Here is a 20689-nt window from a genome sequence, read left to right as displayed (position 1 = left end):
AGAAAACTCTATTGGGAGTGAGAAACAAAAAAAAAAGTAAAAAAATATTATAAATCATAATAATTAATAAATATAGGTCGAGGGTTTGACATGGGTATGGAAAAAAACTATGTTGGGAGTAAAAAAAAGTAAAAAATAATATAAATCATAATAATTAATAAATTTAGGTCTTTGACCTCGGGTATTGGGATGGGCCCTGTAACACGCGATCCGGATTAATCGAGGTTTTAATGCTGATACCGAACATCAAACAACGGATGGGAAATAAAAAAAAGTAAAAAAATATTATAAATCATAATAATTAATAAATTAGAATATTAAAAAAAAATATAAAAGCAAGAGGCGAAGGAGGAAGACTTATTAATTAAAAATGGAAAAACAGTAGCAATTATCAGTAGAAAAATTGAGGCATTGATGCTACTTGTTGTTGTTCTATAAAATGGGCATGATGGGAGAAGAGAAATACAAAGCGTTCGATTATCATATAAGATCGTTATCATCGAGTGCTAGAGATTCCAATTTCGCTAATGATCCTTCTCTCCTCAATTCCGTAAGTTTTTTTTTTTTTTTTTGGTATTAGAGAAGTTGAATTGTTGATTGTGTATCTGTGTTGTTCATTTTTGCAAGTCAAAAATACACCTAAATTATCTCAATTTTTTTCGAATTTCATACGTAGAATTATCAGGTGTGCGAGTTTTCTAGCTGAAAAGGAACACTTGATAGTTAAGGTGTTGATAAGTAGTTGGTGATAGTTCAGGTAGGCATGCACCTGATAGTTCAGGTAGGAAACTCATGCACCTGATAGTTCAGGTAGGAAACTCATGCACCTGATAGTTCAGGTAGGAAACTTGTGCACCTGATAGTTCAGGTACAAAACTCGTGCACCTGATAGTTTAGTCGTGCACCTGATAGTTCAGGTAGGTAACTCGCGCACCTGATAGTTCAGGTAGGAAACTCGTGCTCCTCATAGTTCAGGTACTAGTTCAGGTACAAAAGTCACCTGATAGTTCAGGTACAAAGCTCGCGCACCTGATAATTCAAGTACAAAACTCGTGCACCTGATAGTTCAGGTAGGAAACTTGTGCACCTGATAGTTTAGGTATGGAACTTGAAAATTTTTAGATATTTTTGGTGTGTTTTTGATCATTAATTCTATTAGTTATGTAGATATGAGAAATCATAAGATTGTTGACATAGATCATAGCTCGAAAAGTGTCCGTTTTTTGGGTTTCACACATAGAATTATCAAGTGTGCGAGTTCTCTAGCTGAAAAGGTACACTTGATAGTTAAGGTGTTGATAAGTAGTTGGTGATGGTAGGAAACTCGTGCACCTGATAGTTCAGGTACAAAACCCGTCCACTTGATAGTTTAGGTACAAAAGTCGTGCACCTGATAGTTTAGCTATGGAACTCGAAAAGTTTGAGATATTTTTGGTGTGTTTTTGATCATTAATTCTATGAGTTATGTAGAAATGAGAAATCAGATGATTTGAGGTGTATAGCATTTGGATTGTTGATTGTGTTGTTCAGTTTTCAGCTAAAAAATCTTTGTGATTTAGACGGAAGGAAAAAAAATACACCTAAATATCTCGGTTTTTCGAGTTTCATACGTGAATTATAAGGTGTGCGAGTTCTCTAGCTGAAATGTCACCAAATAATTATGTAAAAACATCTCAACTATCAGTTGTTCCCTTAAAGGAACACTTGCTAGTTGGTGGTAGTTCAGGTAGGAAACTCGTGCACTTGATAGTTCAGGTATGGAACTCAAAGTTTGACATATTTTAGGTGTGTTTTTTATCATTAATTCTATTAGTTATGTAGATATGAGAAATCAGAAGATTGTTGACATAGATCATAACTCGAAAAGTGTCCGTTTTTGGGGTTTCATACATAGAATTATCAAGTGTGCGAGTTCTCTAGCTGAAATGTCACCAAATAATTGTGAAAATACACCTCAACTATTGGTTGTTCCCTGAAAAGGAACACTTGATAGTTAAGGTGTTGATAAATACTTGGTGGTAGTTTAGGTAGGAAACTTGTGCACCTGATAGTTTAGGTATGGAACTCGAAAAGTTTGATATAATTTAGGTGTGTTTTTGATCATTAATTCTATGAGTTATGTAGAAATGAGAAATCAGGATATTAACTTATTTGGATTTGAGGTGTAAAGCATTTGGATTGTTGATTGTGTTGTTCATTTTCAGCTCAAAAATAAAAAACACACCTAAAGTATTCTGATTTTTCGAGTTTGAGTTAATAACACACCAAAAGTATCCATTTTTTGTGTGTAACTATTGTTAACTATTTAAAAAATACCTTTACTATCAATTGTTCACTTTTCCTACCTAAAATATCACCATTGTTCTGTTAGGAGGATTGAGCAATTGATAGTTGAGTTTTGTTTTGATAAATAGTTGGTGATGTTCAAGTATATAGCCAATATTAACTTATTGAGGCATAACAGTTGATTATGATTGTGTTGGTAATTTTCAAGTGAAAAATCAGAAGAATGTTGATATAAATGATTTATGTAGCCAATATTAACTCATTGAGGTGTAGCTGTTGAATAGTTGATTCTGTTGTTTATTTCCAGGTCAAAATTCTTTGTGATTTATGTAGAAATGAGAAATTAGAAGAATTTAGAAGATCGTTGATATAGATGATTTATATAGCAAATATTAACTTGTTATGGAATTGAGGTGTAGCCATTGAATTGTTGATTGTGTTGTTCATTTTCAGGTCGAATGTCTTTGCAATTTAGAGTGAATGGTCAAAAACGCACCTAAAGTATTCTATTTTTTCGAGTTTAATACTTGAAGTATCAAGGGTGCGAGTTTCCTAGTTGAACTATCACCAACTATTTATCAACACCTTAACTATCAATTGTTCGTTTTTCCTACTTGAAAGAACTCATTCAAGTAGGAAAAGGGAATAGGTGATTGTTGAGGTGTGTTTTGATAACTAGCTGGATCGTTCATGTAGGAAATTCACATACTTGATTGCTTAGATATTTCAGATAGTTCATGTAGGAAATTTACGTACTTGCTTGCTTAGGTGTGAAACTCCAAAAATCAAAATACTTTTGGTGTGTTTTTGATCATTAACTATGTGATTTTATGGAAGTGAGAATTGAGAAGATTGTTGATATGGATGATATTATAAACTTGATATTAACTTATTTGGTATTGAGGTGTATAGCTGGTGAATTGTTGATTGTGTTATTCATTATCAGATCCAAAGTCTTTGTGATTTATGTAGATCGTTGATATAGATGACTTATATAGGCAATATTAGCTCATTGAGGTGTAGTAGTTGATTGTCGATTGTGTTGTCATTTTCAGGTTCAAAAGTCTCTGTGATTCATGTAGATTTAAGGAATTAGAGGATTGTTGATATAGATGACTTATATAGCCAATATTAGCTCATTGAGGTGTAGTAGTTGATTGTCGATTGTGTTGTCATTTTCAGGTTCAAAAGTCTCTGTGATTCATGTAGATTTGAGGAATTAGAGGATTGTTGATATAGATGATTTATATAGCCAATATTAGCTCATTGAGGTGTAGCAGTTGAAATGTTGATTTTGTTGTCCAATTTCAGGTCAAAAGTCTTTGCGATTTATGTAGAAGTGAGAAATCAGAAGATTTGATTGCTAGAGTTTATCCTCATCTGAATAGGATATTTCAGCGATGTCTTTCTTCAACTTCGCAGTCTCAAACCTCCAATGGCCCTCTTCTATTGGTACTCTTTCCCGTGCTATTTCAACTGAGCTTCTAGCTGCTTTTTGTATTGTAATAAGTTGAAATTGCTAGAACTTCAGAAATTTCTTAAAATATTGATTATCAGATACTTGTTACTGGAGGAAGAATGTGTAATTTCTCTTTTCTTACTGCTTTGTTTAAACTAAATAGTTTAGTTTCCCTGAATTAATCATGCACAACTTTGGTGGAGATTACAATAGCAAGAGAATGAGAGAGATAATCAGATACTTGTTTCTGTAGGAAGACTGCAAAATTTCTCTTGTATTATAGCTTGTTTAGATCAAATAATTTAGTTTACCGGAAAGAGACAGTTAATTATGCATAATTTCCGTGTAGCTCACTGTAGCAAGACAACCAGAGATTAAAAACAACAAGTGATACTTTTATCTAATGGAATAACTGTGTCACGAGCAACCTCGGAGGTAAAAAAAAAAGTCTTTTCAGATAGTTCTGAAAAGGTTCTGGAACCTGAGTCTTGGCCGGTAGAAATATTTCAGTTAGATTTTAACTTCTCGTGCACTAGCTTTATCTGTGGTGAAGGAGGATCTGTGGTACACTCGATAGATACTCATGTATACATGTATCTGCATACACCTTTGTTTGCACACTTGGACATAAACCTTTGGTTGGAATTAAAGGGCACACCAATATGTTCTAGAGAATTTCTGAACTGTCTATAGTGAACTTTTATGTGAACTGCTTCTTCCACACTTCTTTGAGGATGTCATGTTAATGGCTTTGAATTTACGTCGTATTCTGATAGAATATTAATATTCAGGCCACTTTATGGCTGTATTTTCCAAATTAAGCATTTATTCCCCTATTGTATGTTTTTCCCTACTAGGGTCTAGGACAAAGTATATACTAATTCTGAAGATGTCTTTTTTCGTTGTTATATAGGCTATACTTCAGTTTTTTCTCGACTTTGGAGATGTGGTCCTGCATGATGCTGATCCTAATCTTCGGACCTTTTTTAAGTCATGCTTGAGCTGGTAGGGAGAATATCGTTCCTTTTCTTTGTTAAAAGTTTGAAGATATTTATTTGAGCCAAACTTTTCATAAATGTGGTAATATGTTATAAGAATGCAATTGGAAGTTCCTTTTTTTTTTTTGATGTAGTAGATTTTGTTTATTTTTATTGTGCCAGACATAAAGTAATTAAATCCTCAACGTCATGGATTTGTTAAGCAATTCCTTGTGCTTTTTGCAGTGAGTTTGCAGACCCTATTGTTGCAGAAGCAACCCTTGACTTCCTGAATGCAAACAAGAAAAAGCTTTCAAGTTCGTTTCCTACTTTGCTTCCCCAGGTAAATATTCAAGTTAAATTGCTGTTAATTAATTCTAATTTATGGGATTGGGGGGGGGGGGGGGAATAATTCTCAAGACATCAATTGTAACAAGGAGTGGAATAGCATCTTTGAAAGAGTGCAAATTTGATATCTTTATGTGGTACAGTAATTTCTTTTGTCTGGATATAGTGCAGGCGAAGTAAATATCCTCTCCCCTCTCCTTTATTTCTGTATTTAGTTCTGATAAAAAATGTAATAGTAACCGATGTAACTGTTCAACATTCCTTTGCTCGGACTCTTCAGTAATATCAAGGGGTATGTGTCGTATCCTCCAAAACTAATGCCATTTTGGAGCATCCAACATGGGCACGGCAACATTTTTGGAGAGTCTGAGCAACATAGATCCGCATACTAGATAGGATTACTACCCTACTATCCTAATCCTTGACCTCCATACCTTCCTATTGAGGGTCATGTCCTTGATAAGTTGAAGATGTGTCATGTACCGTTGAATCACCTCCCCACTAATTCTTCTTTGGCCTACCTCTACCTCTCCTAAAACCTGCTATAACCAAACTCTCACACCTCCTTATTGGTGCCTCCGTGCATCTCCTCGTCAGTCTCGCTTCTCTCGTCTTGTCCGCTGCGATGTTACTCCCACCTTGTCCTATATAACTTCATTCCTAATCCAATCTCTCCTAGTATGCCCGCATGTCCATCATCCTCATATCCGCTACCTTCATCCGCTGAATGTGCGGTTCTTGAAGGGCCAACACTTTGCTCAATCAAAAATGTAAATCTAACTACCACTCTGTAGAACTTACCTTTAAGCGTTGGTGATACATTCTTATGGCACAATACTCCGGACGCGAGCCTCCATTTCACCCACCCCGCTCCAATACGATGAAACGACATCATCGTCAATCTCCCGATTTCCTTAGGTTATAGACCCAAGATACTTGACACTTCCTCTCTTGGGTATGACTTGTATATTGATCTTCACTTCCGCTTCCTCCCCCGCCACAAGCGTTACGTTATTGAACTTGCACTCCAGATTCTCTGTTTTAGTCTTGCTCAACCTGAAATCTTTAGAAAATTGCACCTTCAGATGTGACTTCGTGTTAAATCTTTTTTTTTTTTTTTGAAATAGTTCCTATTTGAGTCTAACAACCAATGTTTGGTAAATTGATGGAGATCAAAAGTGTTCACTCTTGACAAACGTAAAGGACCAAAACTGCTCTGCAATGTATTTAACGGACCATTTGAAGCTACCCCAAGTAATAAGGGACAATTTTTGTTATTTTCTATGCATAGTGCTATGGGAAAGAGTTTTGAGTTTAGATCTCTATAATCATTTGAATGGATTATGACCTAAGTAGAGCACCATGTGTACGAAGTTACATATAGCTGGCTCTGATTAATTTGGGACTAAGATGTAACTGATTGAGCTTTATAATCATTTGAAATCAAGCATTATGTGGACCTCTTATGCATATTTTGCACTCTTATGTAAGCATGGACTATACTGGCCATTTTGTCTATTTAATTGTTTGGATGTTTGTATGCACTTGGAAGCTTGCAAATTCTGTAATCTTATATCTAATGACATTGCAGTTTTTCCCGTTATTGCTGAAGCTAATTGCATGGAATGGGGAGAAGTAAGTACTGTTGTCATATCTCATTTATTAATAAAAGTATAGGGTATTCTAGAGAATTTTGCCAACGAATGGATAGATTATGTTACTATGTTGCGTCTCTTATTTCATTGTTTTTATATGTTATATTGGCTTATCAAACCTCGGCTTTGAATTGTAAATAATGTAATTTGGTCCAATATCCTTGTTCCTTTCAGCTTCTTTTTGGTAAATTGTGCTGAAATACATTTCCTTTATTGCACTACATGACACCAAGAGTTGTCATTTAAATAATTATAGATTGGTTGCTGCACTGTTGTTTGGAAACTGCATAAGTTTTAAACAGAGTGATCCATTAATTATTTTCAGAAAGTAGAACCTTTTGCTTCTTGTTGCACATGCATGTAAAGGGCACTCTATCTATAATTGTGATGGCAATGTCCACGAAGGGACTGAAAAGTTGCTTTTCTTCTGATTGATGGTACTTTATTTATAATTATGATGGCAATGCCCATGAAGGGACTCCTTAATCGTTCTCTTAGTCGTTAAAAAAAATGTAGCAGTGTCATCCTTCAAGAGTTGATGTTACGGCGACAAAATCTTAGCTTCCTGAGTTTCTTAAAGTTGGAGCACTTTTCATTTGCCTAGTGGAGCTATTTACAGAAGGATTAGATACTAACACGATCAAACCATCATTTTTGGTTTGGATGCAGAAACTAAGCCAGAAAAACTTCGAAAAGAAGGGAGAAACGACAAGAATAACACATGATCTAATTTGTGAATTAATCTATCAAAGAATATCAGTTACTGTTAGCGCAACATGTGAAGGAGAACCCTGACGAACTCAGGTTTTAACATCACAAACATCATATTCAAGTCATGAAAAACTACAATTAAGTTTAGGAGGTGTCTAACATAAGTAAAAGTGCATCCATTATTACGACTGAATGTCTAAGTCTAATGCAGAAGTCTTCTCTTTCTTTTTTTGGAGATGCAACCTGGTCCTCTAAAAAGTGATTGAAATAATTATATATTCTTAAAAGTATCGATTTTTCTTTTTCCAAAGGTCCAGTTGCGCCCTAATAAAGAAGAAATAGTTCAGAACTAGTGCTCACTGAGATGAATGATCCAAGTTTCTGAATTTAAAGAGAATTGTCAGAATCTTTAGAAAAAAAGTACAGAAGTATAGGGAAGTGTCAACCACATCTGCTCCTTACCATTGGCATGTTGGACTTGAGTGTGACTTCCATATGTGACCTAAAATTTGGTGTTCGTGATTTCTCTTATTTGTAGTTAGATAGTTAACCAACTTCTGCCAAATTTGATTTGCCATCATATAGGTAGCCATGTAGGTGACCTCTCCATGATTGCAGGAGTTTTGCTTGAATTCTCATCTGTCCTTCAGCTTTAGAAACTCTCTTGTGGGGACCTCCTTCCTTTTCCAGCATGAAAATTCATGAATGGACACTTGGCAACATTTGATGTCTCATATTTTTGGACTATTTGGTATACTTATGCTGGGTAAAATAGTATGGTTGTTAATCAACTACCGAAGAGGCAGGCTGTAAGCGGAGAGGATAATGTATAGCGCCTTTTCTCATCTAGTTTCTCCTTAACATTATTTTATTTTCCTTTTTATCCCATGGCTAACAGAATTTTCTGTGTGGAGTACTTAGTCTTATACAGTATGATAGATTTAATTCTCCTAATGTTTATGAAACTACCCGTAACAAACACTTTTGGTCATCCATGCAGATTGGAAAAATCATTTTGTAGAGTATTTCCTGGTTTGATTTCCCAGGGATCATTTCTTCCACTATTTCCATCAATCGTAGACTTGCCAAGTGAGTTTGTTACTTTATGTCTTTCTTGCTCATCTTGGCCCCAAAGGAGAAAAGAAGTAAAACAGTAAGATCAGGGGTTGCGATTTTATTCTTTGAATTGTTCCAGAAAAAAAAGTTATGCTTGATCTTGCAAAGTGATATCTGACCCAAAAATAGCCAAAAGAGTTGGTTTAATTGTATTTGAATCTGCCGTTCTATCAAGTTTCCATAAAGATCCATTAATGGTGCATTCTAGTTGTTCCTCTTTTATGCTAGTCTAAGACCTTCTCATCATTTTTGCCAGTATTGGTTGTGGCACTGGAAAAGGTGGAGAAGAGTTCAGGATCGCTGGTTGGCAGTAGCATTGCTTCCATACAGAAGAGTACAGCTCCAGAGGTTATTATTTACTCATCTAAATTATGAATTGCTGAAACTTCCAAGTCTTGGATATGATTGAGGTGATTCTTCTTGGTAACAGATGTTGTTAGCACTCATGGATGAAGCATATACTGGATCAACCATAGGAGATGGAGGGGCGGAGTCTGAATCTGAGGATAGCTCCACAATGGCAGTAGCTGATCCATTCTTTCTTGAGCTTCTCAAGGATGAGAATGATGGTCTAGCTGTATGGTCTTTTCTATGTTGTAAGCTGTAGATTGCTGCAGGTTTGCATGCTACTAAAAGAGAAATTAGACTTCCGAGTAAAACCATCAGTGTATATTTAGCTAGAAAAAGTGCAAATAATGTTAATCCACGCTCGTTTTGATGTTCTCTTGATTATATCATCTACTATATCATCCTAAAGTTAGTTCACTTAAAAAAGTTTTTCTAATTTGAATATTTCATGATTCTCTTGATCTTTAGGAACGCCATTGGGCTTCTCCTGCAGTAGCTGCAGCTCTACAAGCAGCAGTTAGCATGCCTATGTCTGATAGGCTGAAACAAGCACTGAGAATGACACCTCGTCTGTTTGATATGTATACTGCTATAGCGATCCGTGAAGTCAATGATTGTAAGTTCCATCCATTTTATGCAGGGGAGATTTTCCTCTTAATAAACAAGGAAGCAACTTTATGAAGAGCTTAATTCATAACGTTTCTGTCGCAGCTCTTATTTGTGCTCTGGTTCCCCTACTCATGACAAGATATTCCAATCTATTTCCAGAAAAGTTATTCTTGTACGAGGTATCTAAGTTCATTTAGATGAATTGTAGGGTGCCTTCTCAGATGTATTTTCATGTTGATAAGGGAATATGCTATTGAAGCAACCCACTATGGTAGTTCTTCAAATTAGCATTGTCATTTTTCTGTTGTGCTATGCAATTTTAAAGGCACTTGGATTAGTGTTCCCTTCATGTGGAGCAGAATGCCCTGCTTCTTCTTTTCATGATTTAAAAAATGAAGTTTGCTTTTCTTTGAGTGTAAGAGTTGTTCCAAGGTATTGAAGTGATATCCATGCAACGAACCATGGTGTCTATTAATGGAGATATAATTCCAACCTTGTTTAGAATTTTAGATCGGAAACAGCCTCTCTACTTCTTCGGAGGTGGTGGTATGGACTGCATACATTTTACTCTCCCCAGACCCCACTAGGTGGGAATACACTGGGTATGTTGTTGTTTAGAATTTTAGAAAGAGGAGAATTTCTTTGGTACCAAAAAAAGGAAGGAAAGAAAGAAATGAAGAGCGGAGCATTTTTGAACGGAATAGTTACAGTTCGTGTCTTATACAAGGATCCTTCTCCTAATGCAGGGCCCTTTGGGTTGACGCCACCTTTGCATAGTATCAGATTAGGGGTTTTTATTGTCTGAGTGTACTTGATTTTAATTAGTGATATATTCCTATACATATTTGTAGGTACAAAAGAGGATCATAGAGCTCATGCTTGCTGCCTTTAATCGATCTCCCAGTTTCATTGCACTTCTGAAGGTATTGTCTTAATTACACCTAGCAAATCCTCACCTTTAATCTGTATAGTAATTCAAAATCTCGATTGGTTAGAATGGTAATAAAGTGCTTTCCTGCATGACCAGTTGATCTTCTCTGTCTTTAATTTTGCCCATATCTCTGTTGGTTTTTTTAAAAAGAGATGAGGCAGCGAAAAGCGATTAAAATGACTCTCTTTGGATTGAAATGACTTTCAAGCTTTCAATAAGCTTTCAATGTCTTTCAATAATTCTCTCAAGCTTAGGAGGGTTTTAAATAGCCAAATTGCAATAACAAACTGCATGATTTAAAATTCAAAAAAGCGTAAACTATCTCAACAACTGTAAAACCTAATTTTAAAATTCAAAATTCAAATTCATCCTGCATCAAATAACTTACAACAACAACAACAAACCCAGTAAATTCCCACATCGTGGGGTCTGGGGAGGGTAGAGTGTACGCAGTCTATACCACTACCTCTAAAGAGGTAGAGAGGCTGTTTCCGATAGACCCCCGGCTCAAGACCTAAATCAAATAACTTATTTTCCTAAAAACTACTGCAGTAACTAAATGCAAAACTCAACACTCCTCCTTTGCTTTAGTTGCTGCAATTTAAAAAACTGTTCCTCCTCAATTTTTGCTTTGGCAGTGAATGCTGAATTTTTTCAATTTTTTTTGAACTTGAATTTTTTCTTTTTGATATTGATCTTTCTCTTCTTTCTATTTCTTCTTTTGATTCTTTGCTGAAAAACCATCAACAATCTTGTCTTGTTTGAAGGTATTTTCATAGGCTTTGCAAAATATTGTAAGGATTTTTCATTCATCTAAACATTACGATGGATTTCATGATATAATTTCTTCAATGACCAAAATTGATAAGTTTTTGTCGGTGAAAATTTTTGGGCCTTCAAAGAGAGACTGCTGCTTGACATCTTTTTGGTTTAAAATAGTCCTATGCTTTGAAAATAAGCACGGGTTGAAAAAAGGTAACCCTGACGGGTTAAAATTGATATGGTAGTGTTTTGGAAGAACTCACAGATCCCGAAAGATTAATGAGGCTTTGATACCACTGTTGATTTTTTTAAAAAAAGATGGGGCAGCGAAAAAGGGATTAAAATAACTCTCTTTGGATTGAAATGACTTTCAAGCTTTCAATAAGCTTTCAATAATTTTCTTAAGCTTAGGAGGGCTTTAAATAGCCAAATTGCAATAACAAACTGCATGATTTAAAATTCAAAAAAGCCTAAACTATCTCAACAACTGAACAACCTAATTTTAAAATTCAAAATTCAAATTCATCCTAAATCAAATAACTTATTTTCTTAAAAACTACTGCAGTAACTAAATGCAAAACTCAACAATCTCATCTTACTACGTTTTATATGTAATTTCTTCTCTGTGAATCACGAGACCCATAATCCCCTTTCTTTCCTTTTTACTTTCCCTTTTCCTCGATTTCATGTACTTATAAGTTATATCCACCATTATATTGGTGCAGAAGCCTATAGTGGACAGACTTGGAGAAGCTTATGATTGTCCGGCAAAGGTGACTGGATCTTCTTTCCTAAGTCACAGTAAGACATATTCTCTATCTCATTTAACCTGAAAGAACTGACTGAAGGTAAACTTTTCTAGACTGAATTGGCATTACAATTATGCTGGGCAATCGGGGAGCATGGAGGTGGTGGTGAAGCCCACAAAGATGCGGCTCGTGAACTCTTTGAGAGCTTGGAATTACTTCTCTATGAAAATCTTTCATCAAGGTAGACTTCGAATGATCTGTTTTGCACAACATCGGAGAGTCATTTTGAGATGCCACTCTTAACTAATTTTTTATGTTTTCCTTTTGCTCATAAGTCGTCTGGGTCTCCGTGAATCAGCTCTTGGGTCTGATTCTGCAAAATCCAGAAAATCATCACAATCAAGGCTATTATGTTTCGTTGTGACTGCCATTGCAAAGCTTGCCACTTATCACCGTGAACTGTTGCCCAGAGCCCGTGTATCCTTGACAAAGGTTAGTGTACTATCAGCTTTCGGAGAAAATAGGCTTCATGGCAGCAGTTGATCAAGGTGGTAAAATATCTCAGAAAACAGTTCTCGGTTACTAAGCTTAATTTGGTCAATTTGCTTGACAGGTTGCACGTTCGCGAATCTCAGATGCAAGGGTCTGGAAGCGTGCACGTGATTATTTGGGTCTGATGAATGAACCTGGTATATGTTTGTCTATCTTGGGCCCATGTGAATCTCCAAGTAACGGGATGCAGAAACCCGGCACAGTGAATTGGAGTGAAGGCGGAACTAAAATGATTTCTCACCTTCCGTTTTACCTTTTAGGTGCACAAGAAGGTACGCTGTGCGTAACTATCTTTTTCTTCCCTAGACTTATCGGGGTTTGCGCAGGGAAGTCCCAACATTTGGGTATGGGGGTAGGTGTAAACCGCTCCCTAACAAAGGCGATTCTGTATCAAGGGGGCTCAAACCCGAGACCTTTGGTTAAGGATGAAGGAGTACTTACCACTCTACCACAGTCGCCAATTACGCTAACTCCTATCTAAATTTGATCTTGAATCGTTATTAATGATGCATAAAACATGATACGCAGGTGCGCCCCATGATTTCTCATTTAGAGATGTTCTTCCCGGAAGATAGTTTATCGTCACCAAATGCTCGCGATTCATTACACATATCCTCGTTGTCTACAGAAAACATCAAACGATGTAATTACGCAAAGCAGATATGGTATTCCCGGACATACCGCTCAACAATATGAAGTTTCTTCTCCTTGCTGATTCAAGCCATGTAATTGTTGCTTATGAGAGATTTTAAGTAATTTATTTCGTCTTTTCGACGTACCACAATAAAAAAGATGTAAAGTGTTGTCCATTTGTATCCACATTTTGATTTTGGTTTATAAATGACTTCTTACTTCCAAAATTGTATCGTGTGAGACATTTATGTATGAAGTTGGAATATTGCTCGTGTAGTTCGAGCTTTACACACTTGGGGCTCGTTTGTTACGAGGAATAAGGAATAACTATCGCGCTTAATTTTCCGATGAGCTTATCTATGTTTGGTTGAAACAAAATGCATGAGATTACTCTTCCAGGATTGTCGTGTTGGTTTTATCCCACCTCGAGGGCAGGATAACTCGTCCAGAGATTAGTTTCCCACCTCGAGGGCAGGATAACTCATCCAGAGATTAGTTATCTACTAATTTCGAGATTAGTTATCTACTAACTTCGAGATTGCAGTGTTATTTTTGTCCCGCCTTGAGGCAGGATAACTAATCCCGGGATGATTAATTCCGGGATAACTTGTTTCCAACCAAACAACTCCTTGGGTTTGAAGCTGGCATGACTCCAACTTTCTGAGTCTTTCACGATTGAAGGTGATCCCATATGCATTTCGTATGTTAGCATACGTATATAGTAGATGTCGAGCCCCCTTCGATTTGTTCGTATATTTACTTCTGAACTCCCTCAATATAAATCCTGGCTCCGCCACTGTGTAATGTAACCCCACAAGTGGAGTCTGGTGAGGGTAGTGTGTGCGCAGACCTTACATCTACGTCATACCATGGGAGGTAGAGAGACTGTTCCGATAGATCTTTGCTCAGGTGATCCCATTTTTCGTCGAACCAAAAGCAATTGGTCTTGCCACTAAACAGAAAACATAGAGTTGCTACGCAGAGCAGCAACATCGCATGCTACAGTAGGGGCATAGTGATACAGTGTTCATACTCGAGTTGCTACAAGTTAAATACTTCGGAAAATCTGAACACAACTTCAATAACACATGATTGTCGCGGCCGATTAAAAAGGGCAGCCCCGGTGCACTAAAGCTACGCCTATGCGCTGTATCCGGGGAAGGGCCCCACCACAAGGGTGTATTGTACGCAGCCTTACCTTGCATTTCTACCAAAGGTTGTTTTCAAGGCTTGAACCCATGACCTCCTGGTCACATGTCGTGGCCGATTGAACTAGATAAAATAACAATCTTTTACAGTTTCTTTGAATGCCAAATATCCTCTCATTTCAATAATGTCTCTAACATGCAGAGCTGAACATCAATGAAGCCTTGATGAGGGAGACTGTTTCCGATACGAGTCTTTTTGCTGTATACACTGACCGTGGTGGAAGATACTCAGGGGTCGATAGCTCTTCATCCATTATGTGAAACGCGATTGTTAGAATACTTCCCCGCGGAGTACAAGGGAGGACAGCAAATCCTGAAGCTAAAATGTCTACGCGATCTGAGTCTTTGCCTTCCATAATATAATGCACAGCTGGGGTATCAATTGGTGCGTAAATTACGTACATTGCTGTTGAATCTGTGAAGCTTTCTTGCAGGTAAAATATTTCTGACTTGTCTGTTCTTCCATTTGGAGCCTATTGATCAAGAGAACTATTAGAAACGACGCTTCATTCCTTGTATAATTTCTAAACAGAAAAATGTTAGTACGTGATTTCTTTTCATCTGCCTAAGTACCGATAGTTATAGTTAGTATGAGTCATCCGTTACTTTTTTTGGATGACGGTGATGTTCTGATCCACCTTGCTCCACCTCGACTAATTCCACCAGGTGCTCGCTACCTCCCACCAGCACGGATCCCTAGTAACTTTGTCTAGTTACCTAGTGTTTTCTTTTTTGTCTCCGATGGGATTTAAACCTGAAACCTCATAGTTCTTCCCTACTTCATCGACCACTAGGTCATACTCTTGGATGCGAGTTATCCGGTATCTGTACTGGTGAGAATTAGCAGGTACCTAGAGGAATGGTCGAGTTGGCTGCAAGTTGGTCGGGACTCCGCCATTGTACAAAAACAAAAAGAGTTCTAAAATCAAAACACACTAACAAGTTATCAATGGGATCTTACCTCCACAAGGACTAGAGAAACAGCGTTCACAGGGTCTCTTGCTGAAGGAATATGAAGCACATCGCGAGTCATACAACAGTAGGAGAGCAAATCCCACTACAAAAATATACGTTATAACGTTAAGTTTAAGAACACAGATTGCAGTACTGAAATGGATGAAATGAGTGATTAACTTGAGAATGTACGTCTAGACACCTCAACTCGTACCCCCCTCCCCCCCTCCCCCACCACTATGTCTCGCGGACACCCAACGGTAATAACTTTTGGATGTGTCTAGATGATCATTTCGTAAGTTGGAGTATTTAACAGATACATTGGAACTCAGTAAAATGACAGTCTAAAGATAGCTTATCTCTTGTGAAATTTCTCAAAAAATGACAGCCCCTTGTAGAAATGTAAGGTGAGGCTGTGTACAATAGATCCTTCTGGTCGGGCCCTTCCCTGGACCCTGCGCATAGCGGGAGCTTAGTGCACCGGGCTGCCCTTTTTTTTAGATACCTCAAGAGACAAATGTTCCACTTACCTATTTATGTATATATTTGCATCATTGAACCAAAAACTGGTGCAAAGACAAAAAGAACACACTATACTAAAGTGCTATGTTGCTTGGACTCTTCAAAAATGTCATCGGGTGCATGTCGAATCCTTCAAAATAGTGCAATTTCGGAGGATACGACACGGGTGTGGAGACATTTTTGGAGAGTCTGAGCAACCTAGCTAAAGTGTACTAGCATGGCTACATGTTGAGAAAACTAAGACTTAAAGAGTACCTTCCAGCGATTTTCCCCTGCGCGAAAGAACTTAAAAAGGTCGTTCTGTGGGATCGGTAGCCACACAGAAGTTGAAATCATTACTGAAACACCACGAGGGGTTCCCGGAACATCTAAATTCATGCTTGTTTTCGCAAAGATATCTTCACCACCATGTATACTTAACGGCATCCACTGGTTTTCATCGCATGAGCTAAAAATCTCATCGTAACTTTTGATCATTCGTTCTGCCAGCTTCATTAAGTTCTTCTGTCCTTCTCCTACATCTAAAGAAGATAACGCGATAAACACCAATAATCAGTACTAAATCAAGTTTTTTTTTTCACAATTAGATATCTAACATCATGGTCTAAAATTATCCTCCGAACTACAGGTTGGAGCTACTTTAGGATCTAAGGGCAAATACGAGATGATCTGTCAGCGACATAGACATGAATGGCTGCAAACTGTAACGGAGGTGGAAAATAAGGTATGTCTTAAAGAGATATATAACAAAAACCAGCTTACTGATGTCTCGCAAAGGTTGTCCCAACAGTTGATCATGTTGTTTCTGCAACATTGCATGTCTGTCATAATGTCTCTCCATGGTCAGCATCCAGCGTTTCGCGCTGAATGCAACGCCTGATTTAAACGTCTGCCTGAACATCTCGGGAACCGAACCATCACATACTACATTGTTCTCCACCCAAGTCACCTGAATTTTACACACAAAATCTTCATGATTAATGAACACTAACTGACTAGGAAGTGAAATTTTAATGATTAAGTTGTGTTCATCTAAGTTGCTCGGACTTTTCAAATATGTCTATGGGTGCGTGTCGGATCCTCCAAAAAAAGTGTATTTTTGAAGGATCCGACACGGGTGCGGCAACATTTTTGGAGAATCCGAGCAACTTAGGTATTCATTTTACCAATGACAGTCCACTTTGAAGTCCTTGGATTAAGCATCCTGATGGTCTTCTTTTATACTGGACTAATTGATTAGGAAAAACACTCTCTAAGGACACGTCGGTTACTAGCCAAGTGTCGAAATCTAGTTGTCGACAGTGCCTCGCGAAATAGACCTCCCGGGGCCTAACAAGTGGCGAAGGAAGATGAAACTGTGCTGTCATCTGTCAAAACAAAAACAAAACAACAACAACTACGCCTCAGTTCCAAACATGTTGAGAGGCGGCTATATGAATCCTCACTGATATGTTCCATTGTTTAGAGTCGGCGAGTTCAAAATAAGTAAAAAAAGGGCAGCCCGGTGCACTAAAGCTACCGCTATGCGCGGTGTCCGGGGAAGGGCCCCACCACAAGGGTGTATTGTACGCAGCCTCACCTTGCATTTCTGCCAGAGGCTGTTTTTGCATATGTCTGTATAGTTCGAGCTGGAAGCAACGGGCAACCTGTGTCTACCAAATGTACTATAACCTAGAGAGTACTACTACTGCTACTACCTATGTTGTTCGGACTCTTCAAAATGTCAGTGGGTGCGTGTCGGATTCGCCAAAAGTAGTGTATTTTTGGAGAATCCGACACGGGTGCGGCATCAAAAGTGAAGAGTCCGCGCAACTTAAACTACCACTACACATGATTCAAAATGGATTTGTAGCTCAACAAGATAAGTAAAGTGCTAGTTTAAGATTACCACTTGTAAAGATCCATTGACATTTCCATCTCCTCCTGTCAATAGAAGTCCAAGATTTGTTGCTTTTGAAACAATGTTGGAGAATACACATGACCAACTGCCCTGTTTTCACCAAAAAAACATCAAGGTTAATAGTACTATAATGTCGGGGCAAGGGCAACCCGATGCACTAAAGCTACCGCTATGCGCGGTGTCCGAGGAAGGGCCCCACCACAAGGGTGTATTGTACGCAGCCTTACCTTGCATTTCTGCCAGAGGCTGTTCCCAAGGCTTGAACCCGTGACCTCCTGGTCACATGACAGCAACTTTACCAGTACTATAATGTCGGATCCTCCAAAAATACACTACTTCTGAGCATTCGACACGCATCTTAGGCAACATTTCTAAAGAGTCTAAGCGATAGAACTTACGACATTCATCAACATATGCACAAGGTTGATAGGATCCACAAGGACAATCCCGATAGCTCTGGACGACTCAATATCAGAGGGGATAGATGAATGTTCCATCTCAACTTCGACGTTTCCATTAAACTCTGGCATGTCAATAGGTCCTCCATTTGCAAGGAACTTGATAATTCCTTCTAAAGTTGGATCAAGATGGACGAATCGTCGCTTATATTCTGGTTCATTGAGTACCTCAGTTTGCTTATTTGTGTCAAATAGCCATAGAGGTTCTTGTTGTTGAGCCATTTGTCTTAGTTCTTCACTTGCTGCTAAAGCAAGATCAACAATTTTGGTTTTGTATATATCAGCACTTACTGAAACTGATAAAAGAAGATCACTTGCTCTTGGCATATTGTCCCTTGCCAATACTTGCATTGACTGAGAAAAATCAAAGTTACAAAAATTTCTAAGTATAGAGAAATTTGTATATCAAAATTCAACAACAACAACATACACAGTGTATTCCCACATAGTGGGGTCTGGGGAGGGTAAAATGTACGCAGTCCATACCACTACCTCTGAAGAAGTTGTTTACGATAGACAGTACAAATTTTGCCTGTGTTGTATTTTGCATAATACTCATGATATTGATGTTTATAGATAGATATTATTCATTATCTATGTTGTTCGGACTCTTTAAAAAAGTCAACGAGCCAATGTCCGGGATCCTCGAAAAAGCATAGCTTTTCGGAGGATAAGACAATCTAGGCGATATTTTTGAAGAGTCCGAGCAACAGAGGACGCAATACTGAAGTTTTGTATTTTGCAACTTATGGTTCGAACGTCAGTATCTGGAAGAGATACTGGTCAAAAACACACCTAAAGTATCACGTTTTCGCGATTTCCTACGTGAACTATCAAGTGGTAGATAAAGTGAACACTTGATAGTTCAGGTAGAAAACTCGCAAAAACATGATCTTTATGTTGCTCAGGTCCTCAAAAAACAACAACAATATAGGTAGTGTATTCCCACATAGTGGGGTCTCGGGAGGGTAAAATGTACGCAGTCCATACCACTACCTCCGAAGAAGTAAATATGGTTGTTTCCCACATGATCTTTGCCTATGTTGTATTTTGCATAATACTCATGATATTGATGTTTATAGATTGATACTATTCATTATCTATGTTGTTCGGATTCTTCAAAAATGCTGACGACCCAATGTCGCATGAGACATCCAGGTGATATTTTTGAAGTGAACACTTTATAGTTCAGGTAGGAAACTCGCAAAAGCGTGATACTTTATGTGTTCATTTTCCAGTACTCATGTTGCTCGGGCCTTCAAAAAATGCATAGGTGTTTGGAGGATGAGACGATCTAGGTGATATTTCTGAAGAGTCCGAGCAACGTAGGGAGATGCTCAAGTTTTGTATTTTGCAACTTATGGTTTGAACTTCAGTATCTGAAAGAGATAATGGTAAAAAACGCACCTATAGTATCACGTTTTCGTGATTTCCTACGCGAACTATCAAGTGGTAGATAAAGTTTACGATAGTTCAGGTAGGAAACTCGCAAAAACATGACACTTTATGTGTTTATTTTCAAGTACTTATGTTGTTCGGGCCCTCAAAAAATGTTGTCACACACCAGGCGATAATTTTGAATAGTCTGAGCAACATATATCAATGCCGAAGTTTAGTATTGTGCAACTGATGGTTAAATCAAAAACACATCTAAAGTATCACGTTTTCACGATTGCCAGCATGAACTATCAAGCGGTAGATAAAGTGAAAACTTGATAGTTCAGGTAGGAAACTCGCAAAAATATGATACTTTATGTATTCATTTTCCAGTACTTATGTTGCTCGGACCCTCAAAAAATGTTGGCGCGCACTCGTTGGATGGCACACACCAGGCGATACTTCTGAAGAGTCCGAGCAACATAGGGCAATACTGAAGTTTTGTATTTTGTAACTTATGGTTCGAACGTCAGTATCTGAAAGAGATAATGGTCAAAAATACACTTAAACTATCATGTTTTCGCGATTTCCTCGTGAACTATCAAGTGGTAGATAAAGTGAACACTTGATAGTTCAGGTAGGAAACTCACAAAAACGTGGTACTTATGTTGCTCGGGTCCTCAAAAAATGTTAGCGCGCCCTTATCACACAACAGATAATATTTTTGAAGTATCTGAGCAACATAGGTCAATGCTGACGTTTAGTGTTGTGTAACTTACGGTTAATGGTCAAAAACACACCTAAAGTATCGCGTTTTCATGAGTTTTTTTTCCTTTACTATCATGTGGTAGACAAAGTGAACACTTGATAGTTCAGTTAAGAAACTCACAAAAACATGATACTTCAGGTGTATTTTCGACTATTATCTTGAAATTCTTATTTTCTTCAACATAATAATAACATAAAGAGTTCTTTGTGATATAATTTTGGTGAATTTACCTCTAAATATTCAGGGAGCATCTTGTGTAATTGGAAAACCTGTTTAATAATCTCCGTCCTGCACGATGTGAATCTGAATTAGTCGAGTCAGTAATTTCCGAATATCAAACAAATATACAACAAAATAAATAAATA

General features: G+C 37.6%; 2 protein-coding genes across 2 annotated transcripts in view; one reads left to right on the top strand and one right to left on the bottom strand.

Annotated features, from left to right (window-relative positions):
• Positions 1–358: 358 nt before the first annotated feature.
• Positions 359–13484, top strand: LOC107845596 (AP-5 complex subunit zeta-1). Its single transcript, XM_016690016.2, has 16 exons — positions 359–550; positions 3598–3738; positions 4659–4750; positions 4969–5065; positions 6662–6705; positions 8437–8525; positions 8809–8900; positions 8983–9129; positions 9369–9516; positions 9612–9688; positions 10361–10432; positions 11928–11975; positions 12065–12192; positions 12287–12443; positions 12565–12775; positions 13032–13484. The coding sequence occupies exons 1-16, from the start codon at positions 440–442 to the stop codon at positions 13076–13078; spliced, it is 1701 nt and encodes a 566-aa protein (XP_016545502.1). The 5' UTR covers positions 359–439; the 3' UTR covers positions 13079–13484.
• A 135-nt stretch (positions 13485–13619) lies between these two features.
• Positions 13620–20689, bottom strand: part of LOC107844995 (homeobox-leucine zipper protein PROTODERMAL FACTOR 2-like) — a 10583-nt gene continuing 3513 nt past the window's right edge. Inside the window, exons 2-9 of the mRNA XM_016689298.2 lie at positions 20555–20612; positions 18119–18532; positions 17709–17810; positions 16987–17187; positions 16583–16769; positions 16076–16341; positions 15306–15401; positions 13620–14817 (exon numbers count right to left, since the gene is read on the bottom strand). Coding sequence (XP_016544784.1) covers positions 14476–14817; positions 15306–15401; positions 16076–16341; positions 16583–16769; positions 16987–17187; positions 17709–17810; positions 18119–18532; positions 20555–20575 — 1629 coding nt within the window. The 5' untranslated portion in view covers positions 20576–20612 and the 3' untranslated portion in view covers positions 13620–14475. The remainder of the gene's footprint in view (positions 14818–15305; positions 15402–16075; positions 16342–16582; positions 16770–16986; positions 17188–17708; positions 17811–18118; positions 18533–20554; positions 20613–20689) is intronic.

This window comes from Capsicum annuum, chromosome 10 (genome assembly GCF_002878395.1).
Source record: "Capsicum annuum cultivar UCD-10X-F1 chromosome 10, UCD10Xv1.1, whole genome shotgun sequence".
NCBI lineage: Eukaryota > Viridiplantae > Streptophyta > Magnoliopsida > Solanales > Solanaceae > Capsicum > Capsicum annuum.
The sequence above is the reverse complement of the archived record's forward strand: the minus strand, read 5'-3'. Positions and strand labels throughout refer to the sequence as shown.